Here is a 16327-nt window from a genome sequence, read left to right as displayed (position 1 = left end):
GGCAAAAACCGTCTTCATCTTACTCTCTGCATCAGCAAGGGCATTCTCTGAACTCCCTAACAGCATAACCCCTTTGTCCTCAATGCTGTAGATGGCACTGATGCCTTGGGATGTGAACAAGTCCTGCGACATCTCTGTGGGATCCACTGTCTTGAGAAAGTCTAAAAGACATGGAGGGACATTCATTGGTTTTTTACACATACCCATGTTCCTCTGCAAGATCCACGCCTTAGTCTGGAAAACCTCTGCAGGAAGTCCTGTAATGGTTAACTTCTGGGTTCCTCTATTATAGGAGAGGTTCATGTCAGGGGAAATGTTCAGTGCAGCTTTCTGCAACCCTTCCTGCTGTAGGATGTAAAACATTGCAGGGGACAAATCCATTCCATCAGAGACACCATCTGTCTGCCGTTTAATTTGACTCATGGCTTTGAGAACAATGTTCTCCACAGGAGCCCTGAATTGTTTTATATCATCAGCTCGGCCAGCCACAACCAAAACCCCCCTGGATGCATCCATCACCAGGAAGGCATCGTCCCTGATAACCGAACGGACATCTTTCTCTGCAGCTTTCCATGCAGGTGTGTCCACTGGACATTCAAAGGCAGTGTACTGAGACATTTGCTGACGGAAGGCCTCTTGGGCGGTACTCATCCACATATCTACATGTTTGGCAGTCAGACCTTTCTGCCTCAAAAAGCTCGGCAGAGGGCTGAGTTTCACCTCAGGGTTATCCAAGTCCACACTGCAGAAGTGCAGACTCATCTGATCGTTGATGATTTTTAATTGTTTCTTCATCTGGAGGAATTTCCAGACAGCAGGGTGAACCCCCTCTGTGAAGGGCTCTGGCAGCTTCCATGTAGGTCGTTCTTTGCCGTACAAGGCAGTGCCCAGGGACTCGTAGTATGGATACACCTTGACAGTAGTGGAGCAAATCACATAGTTGTCTTTTGTGCAAATGCTTTCCACAACTGCAGCAACAAAGAGAAGAAAACAGAAAGCTCTCGTAAGTGGTTGTTCTATTTGTAGCTACATTTAAATAATACAGAATTTCTTACCAGGTAATAAGATACACTAGTAGTTCCAATGAAAATGAATCTTAATGCTGCAGCATACAGTGAGATTTTACTTAAAAGCGTTCGTCGAACTTTGTCTCTGTCCCTTTGCATAAAGAACTGGTTTTCCAAGTTTGGTGTGGAAGAACTTGACTGGTCTGCACAGAGTCCTGACCTCAGCCCCATCCAACCCCATTGGGATGAACTGGAACACCAAAACAATCTCTTTTAACTCCCACTTTTTAAACGATCAAGGAGAAAAACTAGTCCATCCATTTGTTACTTCTAGGCTGGATTACTGCAGTTCCTTCAGGCTGTTCACCCCTTAGTCCCTTAAGACTCTCCAGAGCACTGCGCTCCCAGAATGCAGAGTTACTTGTGGTTCCTAGAGTCTCCAAAAGTAGACTAGGAGCCAGAGCGTTCAGCTATCAAGCTCCTCTCCTGTGGAACCAGGTTCCAGTTTGGGTTCAGGAGGCAGACACCATCTCCACATTTAAGAGTAGGCTTAAGACTTTCCTCTTTGATAAAGCTTATAGTTAGGGCTGGCTCAGGTGAGTCCTGAACCATCCCTTAGTTATGCTGCCTAGACTGCTGAGGCACTTCCCATGATGCACTGAGCTCCTCTCTCCTCCTGTATGCATTCTTATCCCATTAATCCATGTTACTAACTCAACTTCTTGCCTCTCCCGCAGTTTTGTATTTTCTCAACTTTTTCCTCTCTCCCGTCGCTTTCCGCAGGTGTTTCAGCTTGAGGTTTCAACCTGTTAAAAGAGAGTTTTTCCTTGCCACTGTGGCGAAGATCTTGCTCATGACCGGAACTGTAAGGTCTCAAAGATTACAAAGAGCACAGTCTATACCTGCCCTATATAAAAAATGCAATGAGATTACCTGTTATGAATTGCCACTTAATTACTGACCTCACTAAAATTAACGCAGGTGGAAAGTCTGCAACCAGAAGTGGAAGCTGTTATGGGAAGTAGTCTATGGATTTGGAATTGCATGTTAAACGTACGTGAAATGTTCAGGTGCCTGCATACTTTTGACCAACAAGTGCATTTCTTGTTGTTTGGTCTTAAAAATGTCTCTGAGCTTGCCAGCATCTTTTAGGGGGCTTTCACACCTACCTCGTTTGGTCCAGGCTTTCAGACTTTCAGTTTGATCCCAAACAAAACTACATAGGTGAAACCTCCCTGGACCACGTTCCCGACCAAACAGACAATATTTGGTCCGAGGTAGTCTCTGTCTGGATCAAACTGAACCATGGTTCGGTTCATTTATAGTGTGAAATAATATTTTGGATGGTTCGCACTTTCAGACTATTTACAGGAAACTCCCATACAAACAAATATACAGAGAAATGCATTGAAATAAGGACACAATTTCCTTTCCGTTCCTTTGACAGCACATCTTTTGAAACAGCCACTATGGAAGTATCTGTTTGGTCTCCTCCTTTCCTGCCAGCGATGATGTTTGCACAACCTGGGACGTTCATTTGGTGAACGAGCCTCGAGTTAAGTTGGTGCTGCAGGTAGTAGGCTAATGCCGCAACAATAACAATATAGTGGCAACAATATGCATCTGTTTTTTCATTCTTGTCAAAGCTCCATGCGGAACTGTTCCAATGACCAATAGTGTCAAGTATAGTGGGCCCAGTCCAAAGAAATGATGACGACAGGACGCACGTCTGTCATGTAAAGTTCTTTTGTGCGCTCAGCAGAATTGCAGAATTGGGAAACCAAACCAAAACTAACCGAATGTATCAAAACATGAAATTTGGTTCGGACATTCAGGAGTGAAAGGACCCTTAGTCCAGATTCATTAGACTTCTAGATGTTAGTTGTAAAGAAGAACACACAAATAACAGTGGGTAATACATTGCAAGTCAATGTAAGTGAAAAACCTTTAGGGTCATTGAAAGCGACAATGGCAGCCTGTTCACTTGGGATCATGACGATATTGTCCGGCAAAGACCAGCTCTTCTCAGAATACAGCTCCAACACATCTGGAAAGGAATAAGAAATAAACAATAATAATAATTTAAAAAAACACATTTTGCAGACAATTTTAAGAGTGTGAAAAGAGTTCAAGAATGGGAACACTTTTATATTCTTTCCAAAATGTGGATTACTATATGGAGGTGTGCAGTATAATGTCATGAAAAGCACAGATGTGATCATCTTATCAGGTCGCATTTTCACTGCAAACCAACAACAAGGTGAAACAACTTCAGTGGTAGAAAATGTGACAGTAACGTGCGGTTTCATGCAAGTAAAAACTGAAAGAAGGTAAAAACAACCACCATGATGGAAAAGAAAAGAAAAATCTCTGAAAACTTCAAGGAAAAAAAACATAAAATATCTCAAAACCCTTTAAAGGTGACGCAAGAAGATCAGAAGAGAGAAAACTTTGAACTAAAGAATTTACCTGAAATTTCTCAAAACACACAAAGACATGAAGCTCATTTATCTGAGTATCATGTGAGCAGCTCCGGTCTTTATGTCCCTGTTGAAGCCACAGAACCTCCTCTACACCCAGACCAGCTTGTGTTAAACAGTTTGTGTACCTTTGGTCACAGTCGGAGGAAGACTCTCCACTCGGACGCTCTTTGCAGCCTCCAGCGGCCGAGCGGTCAGTCCGTATTTCTGCAGCTTCTGGCTGGACTGACTCACAGTGAGGAACTTCTCCACATCTGCAAAATACTCCAGATTACTCCTTAAAGACTGGAACAGGCTCATTAGGTGGCAGGAGAGAAGAGTTTTATTACTATTATTTTATTTATTTTTTACTCTCTCTCGGAATGTCTCATTTATTGGTCACAGATTTGGCCTCATTTGAACGCTGCTGTTTCTAATTCCTTGTTTTGTTTTTTGTATTCTTATTCAAACAGCACAAATAAACCTGGCACTGATTTAGATTTCTGTCACGTTCCACACCATTTCACTGTCTGTGTGGCATAAAGGCCCCCATTCAATTTATAAACAGTTCTATTATAAGCTGTGGGTTGGGCTGCGCTCTTCAGTTGGCACTTACCACAAGAAAAAGTAAAACTGAGTACCAGCCAACTCACCACCTTGTATGTCATTTATTCTTTCAGGTGGCTAAATGTCACATAAGCATGTCGTCTGTCAATAATCGAGATCTGTTTAGTGTACCTTTTATAAAGTGCAATATATGTAGTCTGTAGTTATTTGTGACATTTGCGCAAGCTAGGTATCCGGTCCGGTATGAGTGGTTGTCCAGTTTCACATGTCAAAACAGTGTTTTGTAGTTTACATTTTCTTTTTTCTTATTATTATTACATCCAAACGTTTAGCTAATATAATGTAGACCTTTAGAGGCAGATCCTGAACCGTTGATTAGCAGCGCTGTAGTTTACCGTTGCCGAGGGAACCAGGCAGCTCACATGTTATATTACGTCATACGTAAACAAAGAGGACGAATGAGAGAGATTGATCGTTAATGTAATTGTTTTGTGACTGAAGAAGGCCTATAAGTAGATAAAATAATTGCTTTATACTGGTAATGATAAGAATTGTAATTTTAAGACTGTAGATACTAGAATGATAGAGAATGAGTACTTTTAATATCCAGTATAAAATGTATCACTTTTAAGAGTTTCCTTTTGTATAACAGCTATGTTTATTGTCAGTCTGTTATCTTATTTTTAAATGGAAATATTTAGGAAATGTATAGCTATTACTGTATTTTGATTTAATGAGATTTTAATATCAAATTGTGCTTTTTGTATTATATTGTTATTGTTTGTTGTTATTGTTTATATTGTCATTCGTATTGTTACCACAAGAAAAAAGTAAAACAACCAAGGACCAGCCAACTAACCACCGTGTGTTGTATTTATTCTCTCAGCGTAAATCTTTTCTAAAATATGTCAACCCTTGAGTCAACTTGCACTCTATGGGTGTAACATCTGCACTGTATAGAACTAATACCTTATAGGATAAAATATAATTCCATAGTGTGTAGGAACCCTAGGAGCCCAGATGTTTTGTCTGTGATGCTGTTTTTAAAAATGTCTCAGTTTGCTTTAGACTGACCCACCTGGGACCTGGTCTTGACGTGGTGAAAGACGTCTTGTGTTCTTTCCTACCTGCAGGGCTGTTAAAGGTGATCACGGCTCTGTTGGTCTCCCAGATGATCTCCAGGCTGTAGGCGCTGTCCTCCAAACCTGAGATGTTCTCCACCAGCATGGACAGCAGATCTCTGGACATGCTGTCCACGTTTTCCAACACCACAGCGACGCTCTGAACGGACGTTACCTTCTCCACCTTGGTATCTTTATCTGTATTTGTTTTGAATGTTAGAAACATTGGACAGGTTTATTTCCCAGGTCTGTTATTTCCTAAAAGAATCTAAAGAAAGACACTAATCATAGGACAGAAACAGTTATTAGAGTTCAGTCAGTTTTATTGAGTTTAAAAGCAGTTGTTCATTTCTAAAAGAATTTCCTTAAAAATACTGTTTTATTTAAACCAAAGTAGATTTTGATTCATTAATTACTGAAAAACTTCTCCATTGCACGTTTTTGAATTTTCAGCTGACCTGCTGTAAACTGACTAAAAGTCTCAATAGCTGAGAACCAACTGTCTTATGTACAATAGAGCCATATTGATGATAATAATAACAACTTTATTTGTCCTTTAATGCAAAGATGCAGTAATTATTGAAAATAAGCAAAAGATTTGATAACTAAATGATAAAATACTAAATGAAATTACAAACTAATTTCCAGAAAATGTTCTTGAAGTTTATTTGAGTCACTTGAAAAGACTGAACTATCTCCAGGACAGCTGATTTCACAGACACAGACCTCCTCATTCTTGTTTTTACCCTCTTTGCTCTCTGCTGAAGCTCCACCTCCAGGCTTAACTTCTGACTTTGTCTTTGTCTTTGAATCTGTCGAGACAATCAGGTTTGTTCAGTTCAGATTAATTTACTGCTCACAGGAACTCAGTAAACCAAAGTCCAGAGTGTTTAAGGAAGCAGAAATAAATCTTCAGTGAGCTCGTAAAATATCTCATTCCAAAGCAAAGACACTTTACACTTTGTAAAACAACATAAAGCCTTTTGATGAGTCCAACATATTCACATCCATAATATTAAAGCAGCACCCTGTAACAAATGTATTTATTTTTTTCCTTCCTGGTTAGTTATGTGGTGTTTCCTCTTTGCTTATGCCTCAACAGTATGAAAAATTGTTTCATAAGGCACAATTTGACGTGCAGTGGTGGCCCCGCACCTTCCGATGGTTCACCTGCCTCAAAGCCGTGCTGCTCCATAATGGTAACAAGTACCCGTCTCTTCCCCCTGGCTCACTCAGTGCACCTCAAAGAGGATTACAACAGCACCAAGACCTTGCTGGGCACCTTGAAGTTTGATGAGTACGGCTGGGAGGTCAAAGGAGACTTCCAAACAGTGGCATTCCTGATGGGTCTTCAAGGCGGTTTAACTAAGTTCTCCTGCTATTTTTGCCTTTGGGGCAGCAGGGACACTAAGGCGCACTACGACAGGCGGGTAAGGCCACAGCGGATGTTCAGACTCGAACCAGCGGTGAACGTATCTCCTAATGAGTCCTGTGTGTCTCACAGCCTGAAGTCTCTTCTTCCTCTGAGCCATAGAAACCATTGAACCCATCAGTGAGCCTCTCTGCTGCTCTGGGTCACATGTTCCTTCATCACCATGAACACACTGTAGTTTATTCTGACTCGGTCCCACATACACCGTCCTGCTGCCCCAAATACTCACTAGAGTCAACAAATGTTTGTTTGATTTATGTCTTCAGTAGGAACCAATGGGCTCAGAGCTGAGAGCCACAGACAGGAAGTGAGACAGCGTTGATAAACAGAGTAACACGCTGCTGGTTTGAGTCTTGACAATAAGAATAAAAACATCAAAGAACAGATGATTTAAATCAGACAGCAGACATTTTTACCTGAGGCGTCGTCGCTGTCCTTCAGGCTCTGAGGAATGAAAACAGAAGCAAAACTTTAATCACACAGAATGAAACGACGGAGAAAACATACGTCTAAAAAATATTTTACAAGCAGACTGTAAACTGCTCGAGTCATTTAAAGCAGAGCAGAGCTTTCTGGCACAACTTCACATACTTCCAAGATGCATGTGAACAAACTTTATAATACTAATAATCTTTATTTATAATAACTAAATCTACAGTAAATAGTTATTGTACATATATTTAAACTTTTTCTTTAATGTTTTATTTCATGTCGCTCTTTATAATTTGTTGTACACAAGCTGAAACCCTAAACTTTTGCTCTTTAATGGGCTAAAAAAAAGCTAAACAAAGCTGAGAATGAATTCACATTTGTACAAATAAATTAATCTGTCACACTCTGCCTGTCTGCCATGTGCACTTTTGTGTTTAGTTAGTGTTATTTTGGTCTGTTGGGTTTTGGGGGTCTGTCTTGTCTTTCGTCTAGTGTTTGGTAACCCTTGTCATGTCTGTTACCCCAGTGATCCCTCTGCATGTCTGTCTCTGTTTTCCCCTGCTCTCTCTCTCTCTCTCTCTCTCTCTCTCTCTCTCTCTCTCTCTCTCTCCCTGCCTGTGCCTCATTAGCCTCATGTCTTTCACCTGTGTTGCTCCCGCCCTGCTCGTTAGTCCCTGTGTATATATACCTGGTGTTTTTGTCTTGTCTTTGTCGGGTCATTGTTTATTGTCACCCAGTCTTGCCTACTCGCCAGCCTACTCGCCAGCCTACTCGCCAGCCTACTCGCCAGCCTACTCGCCAGCCTACTCGCCAGCCTACTCGCCAGCCTACTCGCCAGCCTACTCGCCAGCCTACTCGCCAGCCTACTCGCCAGCCTACTCGCCGTTTCCCTGCTTATTTTGGATTTTGGATTCTGGTTTTCTCGTTTGGATTACTTTGTTTTGGACTCTGTCATCAGCCACTCAGTTTGTAAGTGTGCTCGCCTTTGTTTGTTAAAACCCATTGAACTGTACCTCCTTTGCCTTGCGTCCTGCATTTGGGTCCTCCAACCTGCTCAACCCTGCCTTCACCTCAAACCCGTGACAGAATGACCCGACCAAACATGGACCCAGCGGACATAGTTAAGTTGCCCAGAACTTGGGAGGCATTAGGGGTGCCTAAAGAGGAGCTAGTGGAGGAGGAATCCCAGTTTTTTTAACTACTGTCAAATATGTGGAGAACGGACCCAGAAATGGCCCTGCTCGTTGCCTCCTCCCGGTGGAGAAAGACTTTTGATTTAGAGACCGTGTCAAGGTCACCCCAGCGGGTGAATGCTAGCGCTGCTAGCCCTCGGCCTGTCCAGTCTGTTTCCCGGCCCGCTAGGGCTACTAGCTGTCAGCCTGATCCGCAAGTCTTCAGGTCGGCTAGCGCTGCTAGCCCTCAGCCTGTCTTGCCTGAAACCAGTTCTGCTAGTGCTGCTAGCTCCAGGCCGTCTGTTCCCCAGCCTGCTAACCCCAAAAGGACTTGTTCCCGGCCTGCTAGCTGCAGGGTGGGAGGCTTCTTCCTCTCCCGGCCTGCTAGCACCCAGCCTGCTAGTTGCCCGCCTGATTCCCTGCCGGCTAGCGCTGTTAGCCGCCCGCCTGGTCATCTCCCTCCTGTGTTGGCTCCAGCATACAGACTGGTTGGGGACTCTTGGACATCTAGCTCTCTGGTCTCTTTTTTGATGGACTTGGCATTAGAGCCAGAGAGCCCAAGGACAGTCAGCCAACCAGCTAGCTGTCAGCCAGCTAACCCCTGCCTGCTCTGCCTGAGTACCGGCCAGCTAGCGCTGCTAGCCTCCTGCCTGATCCCTGTCCTGCTAGCGCTGCCAGCTCTCTGCCAGTTTCCTGCTCGGCTAGCGCGGCTAGTCCTCCGCCTAGCCTATCCGTCTGCCTGCCTATCCCACCTACCAAGGACTCTGAAACGATGACTCTCCTGGCCTACCTAACCATGAAGGCAAGGGAGTCAGAGACAGCATAGGCAGCTAGCCTATGGCCTGATAGCCTGGAGGCTAGGCTTCCCCCGGAGTCCTCCTTCGAAGGGAGTCGCCTGGCCATCTTTTCAGGTTCCCGTGGTGGTCATCGGAGGCGACCCGTCCACAACCAGCCCGTTCCCCGGCCTGCTAGCGCTGCTAGCAGCCCGCCGGAGGCCCAGCGGACTCCTGTTCCCTCGTCGGTTGTCTGACCAACACCAGCTTCGTCGGTGGCCAAGCCGACTCCCATTCCTCGTGCTCCGTCGGTGGTCCGACCGGCACCTGCTTCTCCGGTGGCCCAGCCGACTCCTGTTCCCTCGTCGGTGGTCCGACCAACACCAGCTCCGCCGGTGGCCCAGCCGACTCCCATTCCTCGTGCTCCGTCGCTGGTCCGACCGGCACCTGCATTGCCGGTGGCCCAGCCGACTCCTGTTCCCTCGTCGGTGGACCGACCGGCACCAGCTCCGTCGGTGGACCGACCGGCACCAGCTCCGCCGGTGGACCGATCGACTCTTGGTCCCTCGTCGGTGGTCCAGCCGATTCCAGCTCCTCGTGTCTCGCCCGTGGTCCTCAGCCCAGCACCTCAGTCCGTGGTCCTCAGCCCAGCACCTCAGTCCGTGGTCCTCAGCTGTGCTCTGCCACCGGAGATCCCAGGCTCCCTACGCCGGTCCCCGGCCCGACCTTTGGAGAAACCTCGCCTTCTTCGGCCTCTGGTGGGTCCCTTCCGTCATCTGCAACCCCTGCTGAGACCTTTTGGAGAGATCTCGCCTTCATCGCAGGCCTCCTGCTCAGTCTCCGGAGCGATCTCGCCTTCGCCACCGGCCTTCAGGGAGGATTCGCCACCTTTGCCGGTCCCCCGCTTGGCCTCCAGTGGGTTTCCAGGCTCTTTGTTGGCCTTCCTACCGTCCCCCTGAACAGTCCGGCCTCCAGGGCCGTACACCGGGATGGCCACCTGAACTCTGTGGGCCCTCTGGTCCTCCCGCCCAGTTCGGTCGTCCTCCCAGGCGACCTCCTGAATGTTGTTGCCTTCCTGTTCTGCCTGGCCTGTTGGGTCGTCCTCCGGGACGGCCTCCTGAACTCTGGTATGCCTGGCCTCATGGGTCATCCCGCGGGACGCCCACCTGAACTGTTTTGCCCTTCTGGTCTGCTGTGTCGACCTCCAGGTCTGCCCCCTGAACTTTTGTTCACCTCTGGCCGCCTTGGTTGGCCTCCTGAACTGCCTTGCCCTGCCGGTAGTTGGCCCTTTGAGACTTTTTGTTTTTCTGGCCCTCCGCCTGGCCTCCCTCCGCCCACCCTGGGCCGGCTTGACCTGTTTGGTATTTTGTTTGTTTGATGATTCGTTTTAGGACGTCAAGGGCCGTCCTTTTGAGTCTGCCATGTGGTGTTTTGCACTTTTGTCTTTAGTTAGCGTTATTTTGGTCTGTTGGGTTTTGGGGGTCTGTCTTGTCTTTCGTCTAGTGTTTGGTAACCCTTGTCATGTCTGTTACCCCAGTGATCTCTCTCGTCGTGTCTCGCTGTTTCCCCGCTTATTTTGGATTCTGGTTTTCTCATTTGGATTGCTTTGTTTTGGACTCTGTCATCAGCCACTCAGTTTGTAAGTGTGCTCGCCTTTGTATGTTTATTAAAACCCCTTGAACTATACCTCCTTTGCCTTGCGTCCTGCATTTGGGTCCTCCAACCTGCTCAACCCTGCCTTCACGTCAAACCCGTGACATAATCAAAGAAAAAGAAACAAAATCATACACTGCATCATTTGTGACATTATGAGACAGTGTAGAACTTTAACTGTTCCTTTAATGGAACCAAGGGGAACTTTTAGGGGAAAAACATGTAGGAACGTTAAATAAGAAGAACTGCTCCTTCAACACGTTTCCTCTCTGGTGTTTTTATTGTCTTTTAAAGACACAGACTGAAACATTTCTTCATCATTAGATCATCTTCAATCTATTAGCAGCCGGCTGCTGAGCCAGTCAGTCAGGTCATAATGAAACACACCCTGTAAAATGTCCACCACCCATGAACAGCAACAACAGAAGAACAGAGGTGTTAAACATCTTGCTGCCGTCACACCCAGGAATTCATTTACAGAAAAAAGAAAGCTATGATGTTATAAAAGGAACAGGTGAATGACTTTAAGCCCGTCATACTGACTGAAGGAAAGTTATCGGGAAGCAAGAGCCCTTACTGCATTATTATAATTTTGGGGTGATTCTCCCACATTTATGGCAAACACAACTCAATAGTAGAAATACAGCCGTACTCTTTTTTTTAACACTTTCCCCATTACAAAAACAAATTGACTTCAGTTTCAACCCCGGAATGAATAAAAAAAAGTTTAAATCTGGCATGAAAGCAGGAACAGCCTCCAACATAAACTGCTCTCCCTCCCCGTCCCTCCCTCATCCAAATCATCTTCTTATGGCAGGATGTTTCCACTGCAGGTGATCTGAATATGAAAAGTATCGGGACTGGGCAGCCACTGTACAATGACCCAGATCGAAGCCAGTGCCCTGGTCAAATGGCACTGACAGGAAAACCATGATGACATGCAAACATGCAAACTCCACACAGAAAGGCCCAGGTTCTTTCTGTGAGGCCACATTGCTATCCACTGTGCCAATGGGCTGGATAGCATCGTGGTTTTAGTGCTCCACAATTTTCTTTGAGCAATGATATAGACAAATTTAGCTATTATTTCAGATTGCTAATAAACAGTCTCATGTCACTGTGCAAGTATGCTAACATTGGCTAGCCCTTATTAGCTTTACCTGGACCTTTCAGCTGCATTTCATGGTCTTCATGAGCAGATGGTGTTTGCTTATGTGACCTACTGTAGGGGAAAGCCTGGACGAATAAAACGCGGGGCAAAAGTAACACAGCGAGTGTCTGATATGCCAAACAATTTCAGCACGTACAGAACATAATACGCAACAAAACTGGGTGAATACGTCACACTTTTGCAGAGTTATACAGAAGAAGCTGTGTTCAATCAAGTAAATTCACTCAAGCTGTGACATTGTGTTTATTGTTTCATGTGTCATTGTCATGATCATAGTGACCGATGCTCACAAGTCTCTGAGCAAGAGTCCAAGTCAAGTCTCAAGTCTCTCATGGTCATTTTGAATGTTGTATCACCTGCTGCCTTCAATCCAGGCTGCTTATAAAACTGCATAGCTATAACGGATTCTGTAACTGTAACCTGTTTTTCACTTACAGTGCACAGCCGTGTATGTGCAATGCAATTAAAGGTTCAGTGTGTAATATTTCTCAGGATCTACTGACAGAAATGCAATATAGGATCCATGTTTTTTGGTGTAAAAAGACCTCACATAATAAACCATTGTGTTTTTATTACCTTAGAAATGGACTGCGGTGCAGACAAAGTGACAGTGTTTCACATTCTTGGCTCACAATTATCTGACAGTGGCAAAGTCACAATAACATGGTTTTACTGAATAATTAAGTAAATATAATTTCTTAATAAATATACCTAAAGAAACCTAATTTCTTGACTGGCCACTCTCTGCTGTCTCAGAAGAGACACCTTTTGTGCTGTGTCAGCCACCGTAGCTGTCCTACCCTCTTTGTAAGGGTAGGGGGCAGTGGTAGACTGGATAGATGGTTGCAATTCACAACCCTCACCAATAGATGCCACTAAATCTTACACACTGAATCTTTAATGACAGCTTATTATTTACTGTAAGTCAACACACCCCGCAGGCTCTCAAACCCAGTTGACTAAATAAAACTGTAACATTACATGATCAACGATAAACCGGTAACCTGTTTGCAGCCAGCGTTAATAATTAGCGTGATGGCAGCCAGCGGGACGTAAATGATTACTTTAATCGACCACCACAAGTTTGGCAAGTAAACAAACGCTCATTCATCTTTTCATAACGAACGACAGTCGGAGTTAACCTACCGTAGATCGTAGCTAAAGCAAGAAGCAAGCTAACATTAGATGGCCAATGCTGAGCTAAACATGTTACTAAACTCAGGTTACTAACCTATTTTGCGTTCAGCGCTTCTTTCTTTGGGCCTTGTTGTATGAAGTTTAAAGCCAAAGTTTACGATGAATGGGGGAGCAGCTGCTGGTGTTGTCCTCTTTCACGTGTGGCCGCACGCAGCAGATACTACGTGTTACATAGGCGGGTTATAGGTAACGGAGGGAGGGAATAACAGCAAGCTCATCAGATGTTTCCTAAAAATAAACATTGTTCACGAGTCCTGCACCTCGAGTCCGAGTCAAGTCTTTTGAGGACGAGTCTCAAATCAAGTCTGAAGTCACTGTGTGACTTAAGTCGGACTCAATGGAAATCACTCAATATGATTCAAAGCAGACATGTAAGGATTCTCTACATTTAACGATGATCTACAGAGGTCTGAAAGTCGTAAGGCCATATGTTCTAAAAGTTTTATTGTCTTGGCTCAAGTGTTGAACTGAACAACTGACTCAAGTGAGAAAACTTGCTGATGAAGACTATGACATGAGGTTGAAAGGTCAAGAAACTAGTAAGAGAACCTTGAGTTAAGATTAAGTTATCAAAATAATGTTCCCAAAGTCAAGAATGAACTTCACACTAAACCTTTAAAAAGTCTTGTTGGAAAACAGAAATAGTCAACAATTAACCCACAGCTACTTTTATCTGCTGCGACACAATTAAACAATAAAGTTCTGCTTTTTTTCTACTTAAAAAGTTCTATTTAAAAAGTCCAGATGATTTATCTGTTCTTAGTTTTATCAACTGTGGAGCTAACAATGTTAAGTTTGTCCTGAAGGTGAGGTAAAGGTGTAACCAAGGCTTTGTCCTCCGAGGAGCAAGAATATAAGTACATTTTATGCAGTTGAGGGGAAATGTAGTCTTTAAAAAAAACACTAGAACTACAAATATGGCAGGAAGGAGTCAGAGGACGTCACGTTCTTTAATGTCACTGTAACATGTCGACAGCCTGAACATCTTCTGTACTTACCGACGCAGAGATCAGACGTAACTTGACAGTTTGGTTCTCCAGGACGATCTCGTGGTTTGTCCTGGCGAGGACCTGCTCTCTCACTGGAATCACATGACACACACGAGTCATCATCAGTTTCCCAACAGGTACCAATCCTGAGTTCTCTCAAAACAGGAACTCTTACAGTTAACTCTTATTATTGAAAGTTGGAGCATTAAACACTTAACTTCCTGCATTCTGGAGACATTTTCTGCTCCTATTCATGGTGGAAATGTCTTTATACAAAAACATTCAGCTGGCATATATAAAAATATAACAGAATGTAATGCAGTAATCAGCAGCTTGTTTGTTATTATGTTATTTTTTTTGGACAATGCACATTTGTGTCTTCTATATTTAAATTGCATCATGTTATTGTGCAAATAAACCTCAGTTAGTGAACATTTATTTGTTCAAGCTGTTGTCAGAACATTTTAACAAATGCTTTCAAGATGTGATGGAGACAAATTCAGTGTGACATGTGTCCAGCGTCCCAGATTAAATGACACCTATGCTTTTGTCCTAAGAACATCCGTCTCTCATTCACTTCTACTAAAGCTCGAACAATAGACAAAGTCAAAAGTGTTTTTCCTGTTTCGCTGCAACCTGTAGCTGCTCCGGTGGTTTGACAAGTTAGAGTTCACCTTTGACCGAGAGGATGTTCTCATCCAGCCAATAGAAACTCTGCTGCACTGTGTGGAAATGTACAAGTTATTATTCTAGTGTGTTTTATCACTATATTAGTAAATGATCAGACGTTAGATGGTCAGATTGAGGCCACTAGGACAAATCAGCTGCTGGGACTCATCTGCACAATAAGATGCAGCTGCTGAGGCAGTATGCTGGGAAATCAGCATACAGACAGCTGAGTTTATTTACCAACTTTAATCTGAGCTGACATCAGTTTCAAAATTGATCAGAGAGCTGAAAAGTTCACCAAAATTCATTCGGCCCCAATCAAACAGAATGCGTTTTCTGCAGTGAGAGGCGCCTTTTAAAAATTGTTTTCTTCTGAACGCACGAAGTTGAAATAAATTCAACTCTCAGAAAAGCACCCGACCTCATTCGCGTTTTTCCCCCATTGTCCAATGAAATTAATGGAGCCAGGGGCCCTCAACTGTGCTGACAGAAGTTTCCAGTTGGTTGGATTGTCCGGAGACTGCAACAAACTGTCCCTGAGTCATCCTAAAATAACCATCATTAAGACAAAGCTCCTGACCAGCTGGTGGTACTATCCTGGCGCTGTAATCTTTGATGAGACTGACTTGTGGATGCCTAGCAACATAAAGAACCGCAGGGCACTTCTCTTTTCCAAATTCAACCGAAAAGGCTTCACCTCTCATGTCAAACAAAACACTTTCAGTCTGATCGGGATCCTTAGTGTTCACACCAGATAAGGAAACGACTCTTTGAGCGTTTTAGTTAATAATTAACCAAAAGTTATTGTAGGCCTGTTTCAGTTTGAAACTTTAATCCAGTAAATAAACGAATATAATGTGAGTTCCCTTCAGAGAGCTGAGCAGTAACTTGTTCTGCAGCCTGATCCTGATCCAGAGACTCACCCTCCTCTGATATGAAGTACACTTCAGCCCTCGGAGCTCCGTCCTCCGCCTCCACGCGGCAGTCTCCTCCGCCGGACTTCTTCTTGCTCTGGAAGTACAGCTGCAGTTTGTTCTTCATGGTTTTGTTCTGAGCCGGACTCCAGTCCCCCTCCACGATCAGCGGCGGACACCCGGTGTCAGCCATCCTGCCGTCCGGTACAAAACACACCGACAGACTGAAGTAAGAAGCGGCGGAGCTCCGCAGACTGCAGGCTGCTTTCACTTTCGATTCTTCGAAATTTCCGAATGACGAGAAAATAGAACCGAGATCAACAGAGCTGACTCACTGAAGAATAAGGAGGCTTCAAACTATGATCAATACATGAGGACCTTTGTGGTGTATAACATATGTGCATTTGACCATTACAGTTTAACATAATGCTCTGCAGCTGGGGAGAGGGACAGTGAACCCTTATGGGGAAGTAATGATTGATGGGTGTACAAAGAGTGAACCCTCCTATAGAATTTGACCTCTGACCCAGTGTTAGGGGAAGAAGAGATTAGTGTGAATGAAGGGACTGTACCCTTCTGTGGTGTCTAACAGATGGTTACACTTATTCTACAGCACTGTGCCCTTATATGGTATTTAGCAGAGACCTAAACATGTCCTATATAAGCTGTGTTCGATGTACAGAGAGACAGACTGGCCATCGGGCTGGGTCACTCTCCAAGCTGCTGCAGAGCTTGTAATTGATGCTGAATTCTTTGATGTAATAAACTTTT

At 44.3% G+C, this 16327-nt stretch overlaps 1 protein-coding gene across 1 annotated transcript in view; it reads right to left on the bottom strand.

Moving 5' to 3' along the window:
- Positions 1-15829, bottom strand: part of LOC123960354 (protein mono-ADP-ribosyltransferase PARP14-like) — a 34344-nt gene extending 18515 nt beyond the window's left edge. Inside the window, exons 1-9 of the mRNA XM_046035036.1 lie at positions 15566-15829; positions 13983-14065; positions 10651-10701; positions 7003-7030; positions 5901-5966; positions 5161-5352; positions 3616-3741; positions 2953-3054; positions 4-968 (exon numbers count right to left, since the gene is read on the bottom strand). Of these exons, the coding sequence (XP_045890992.1) occupies positions 4-968; positions 2953-3054; positions 3616-3741; positions 5161-5352; positions 5901-5966; positions 7003-7030; positions 10651-10701; positions 13983-14065; positions 15566-15749 (1797 nt within the window). The 5' untranslated portion in view covers positions 15750-15829. The remainder of the gene's footprint in view (positions 1-3; positions 969-2952; positions 3055-3615; positions 3742-5160; positions 5353-5900; positions 5967-7002; positions 7031-10650; positions 10702-13982; positions 14066-15565) is intronic.
- Between the last annotated feature and the right edge of the window lie 498 nt (positions 15830-16327).

Source organism: Micropterus dolomieu, linkage group LG21 (genome assembly GCF_021292245.1).
Source record: "Micropterus dolomieu isolate WLL.071019.BEF.003 ecotype Adirondacks linkage group LG21, ASM2129224v1, whole genome shotgun sequence".
NCBI lineage: Eukaryota > Metazoa > Chordata > Actinopteri > Centrarchiformes > Centrarchidae > Micropterus > Micropterus dolomieu.
This window is presented reverse-complemented; position numbering and strand designations above follow the sequence as displayed.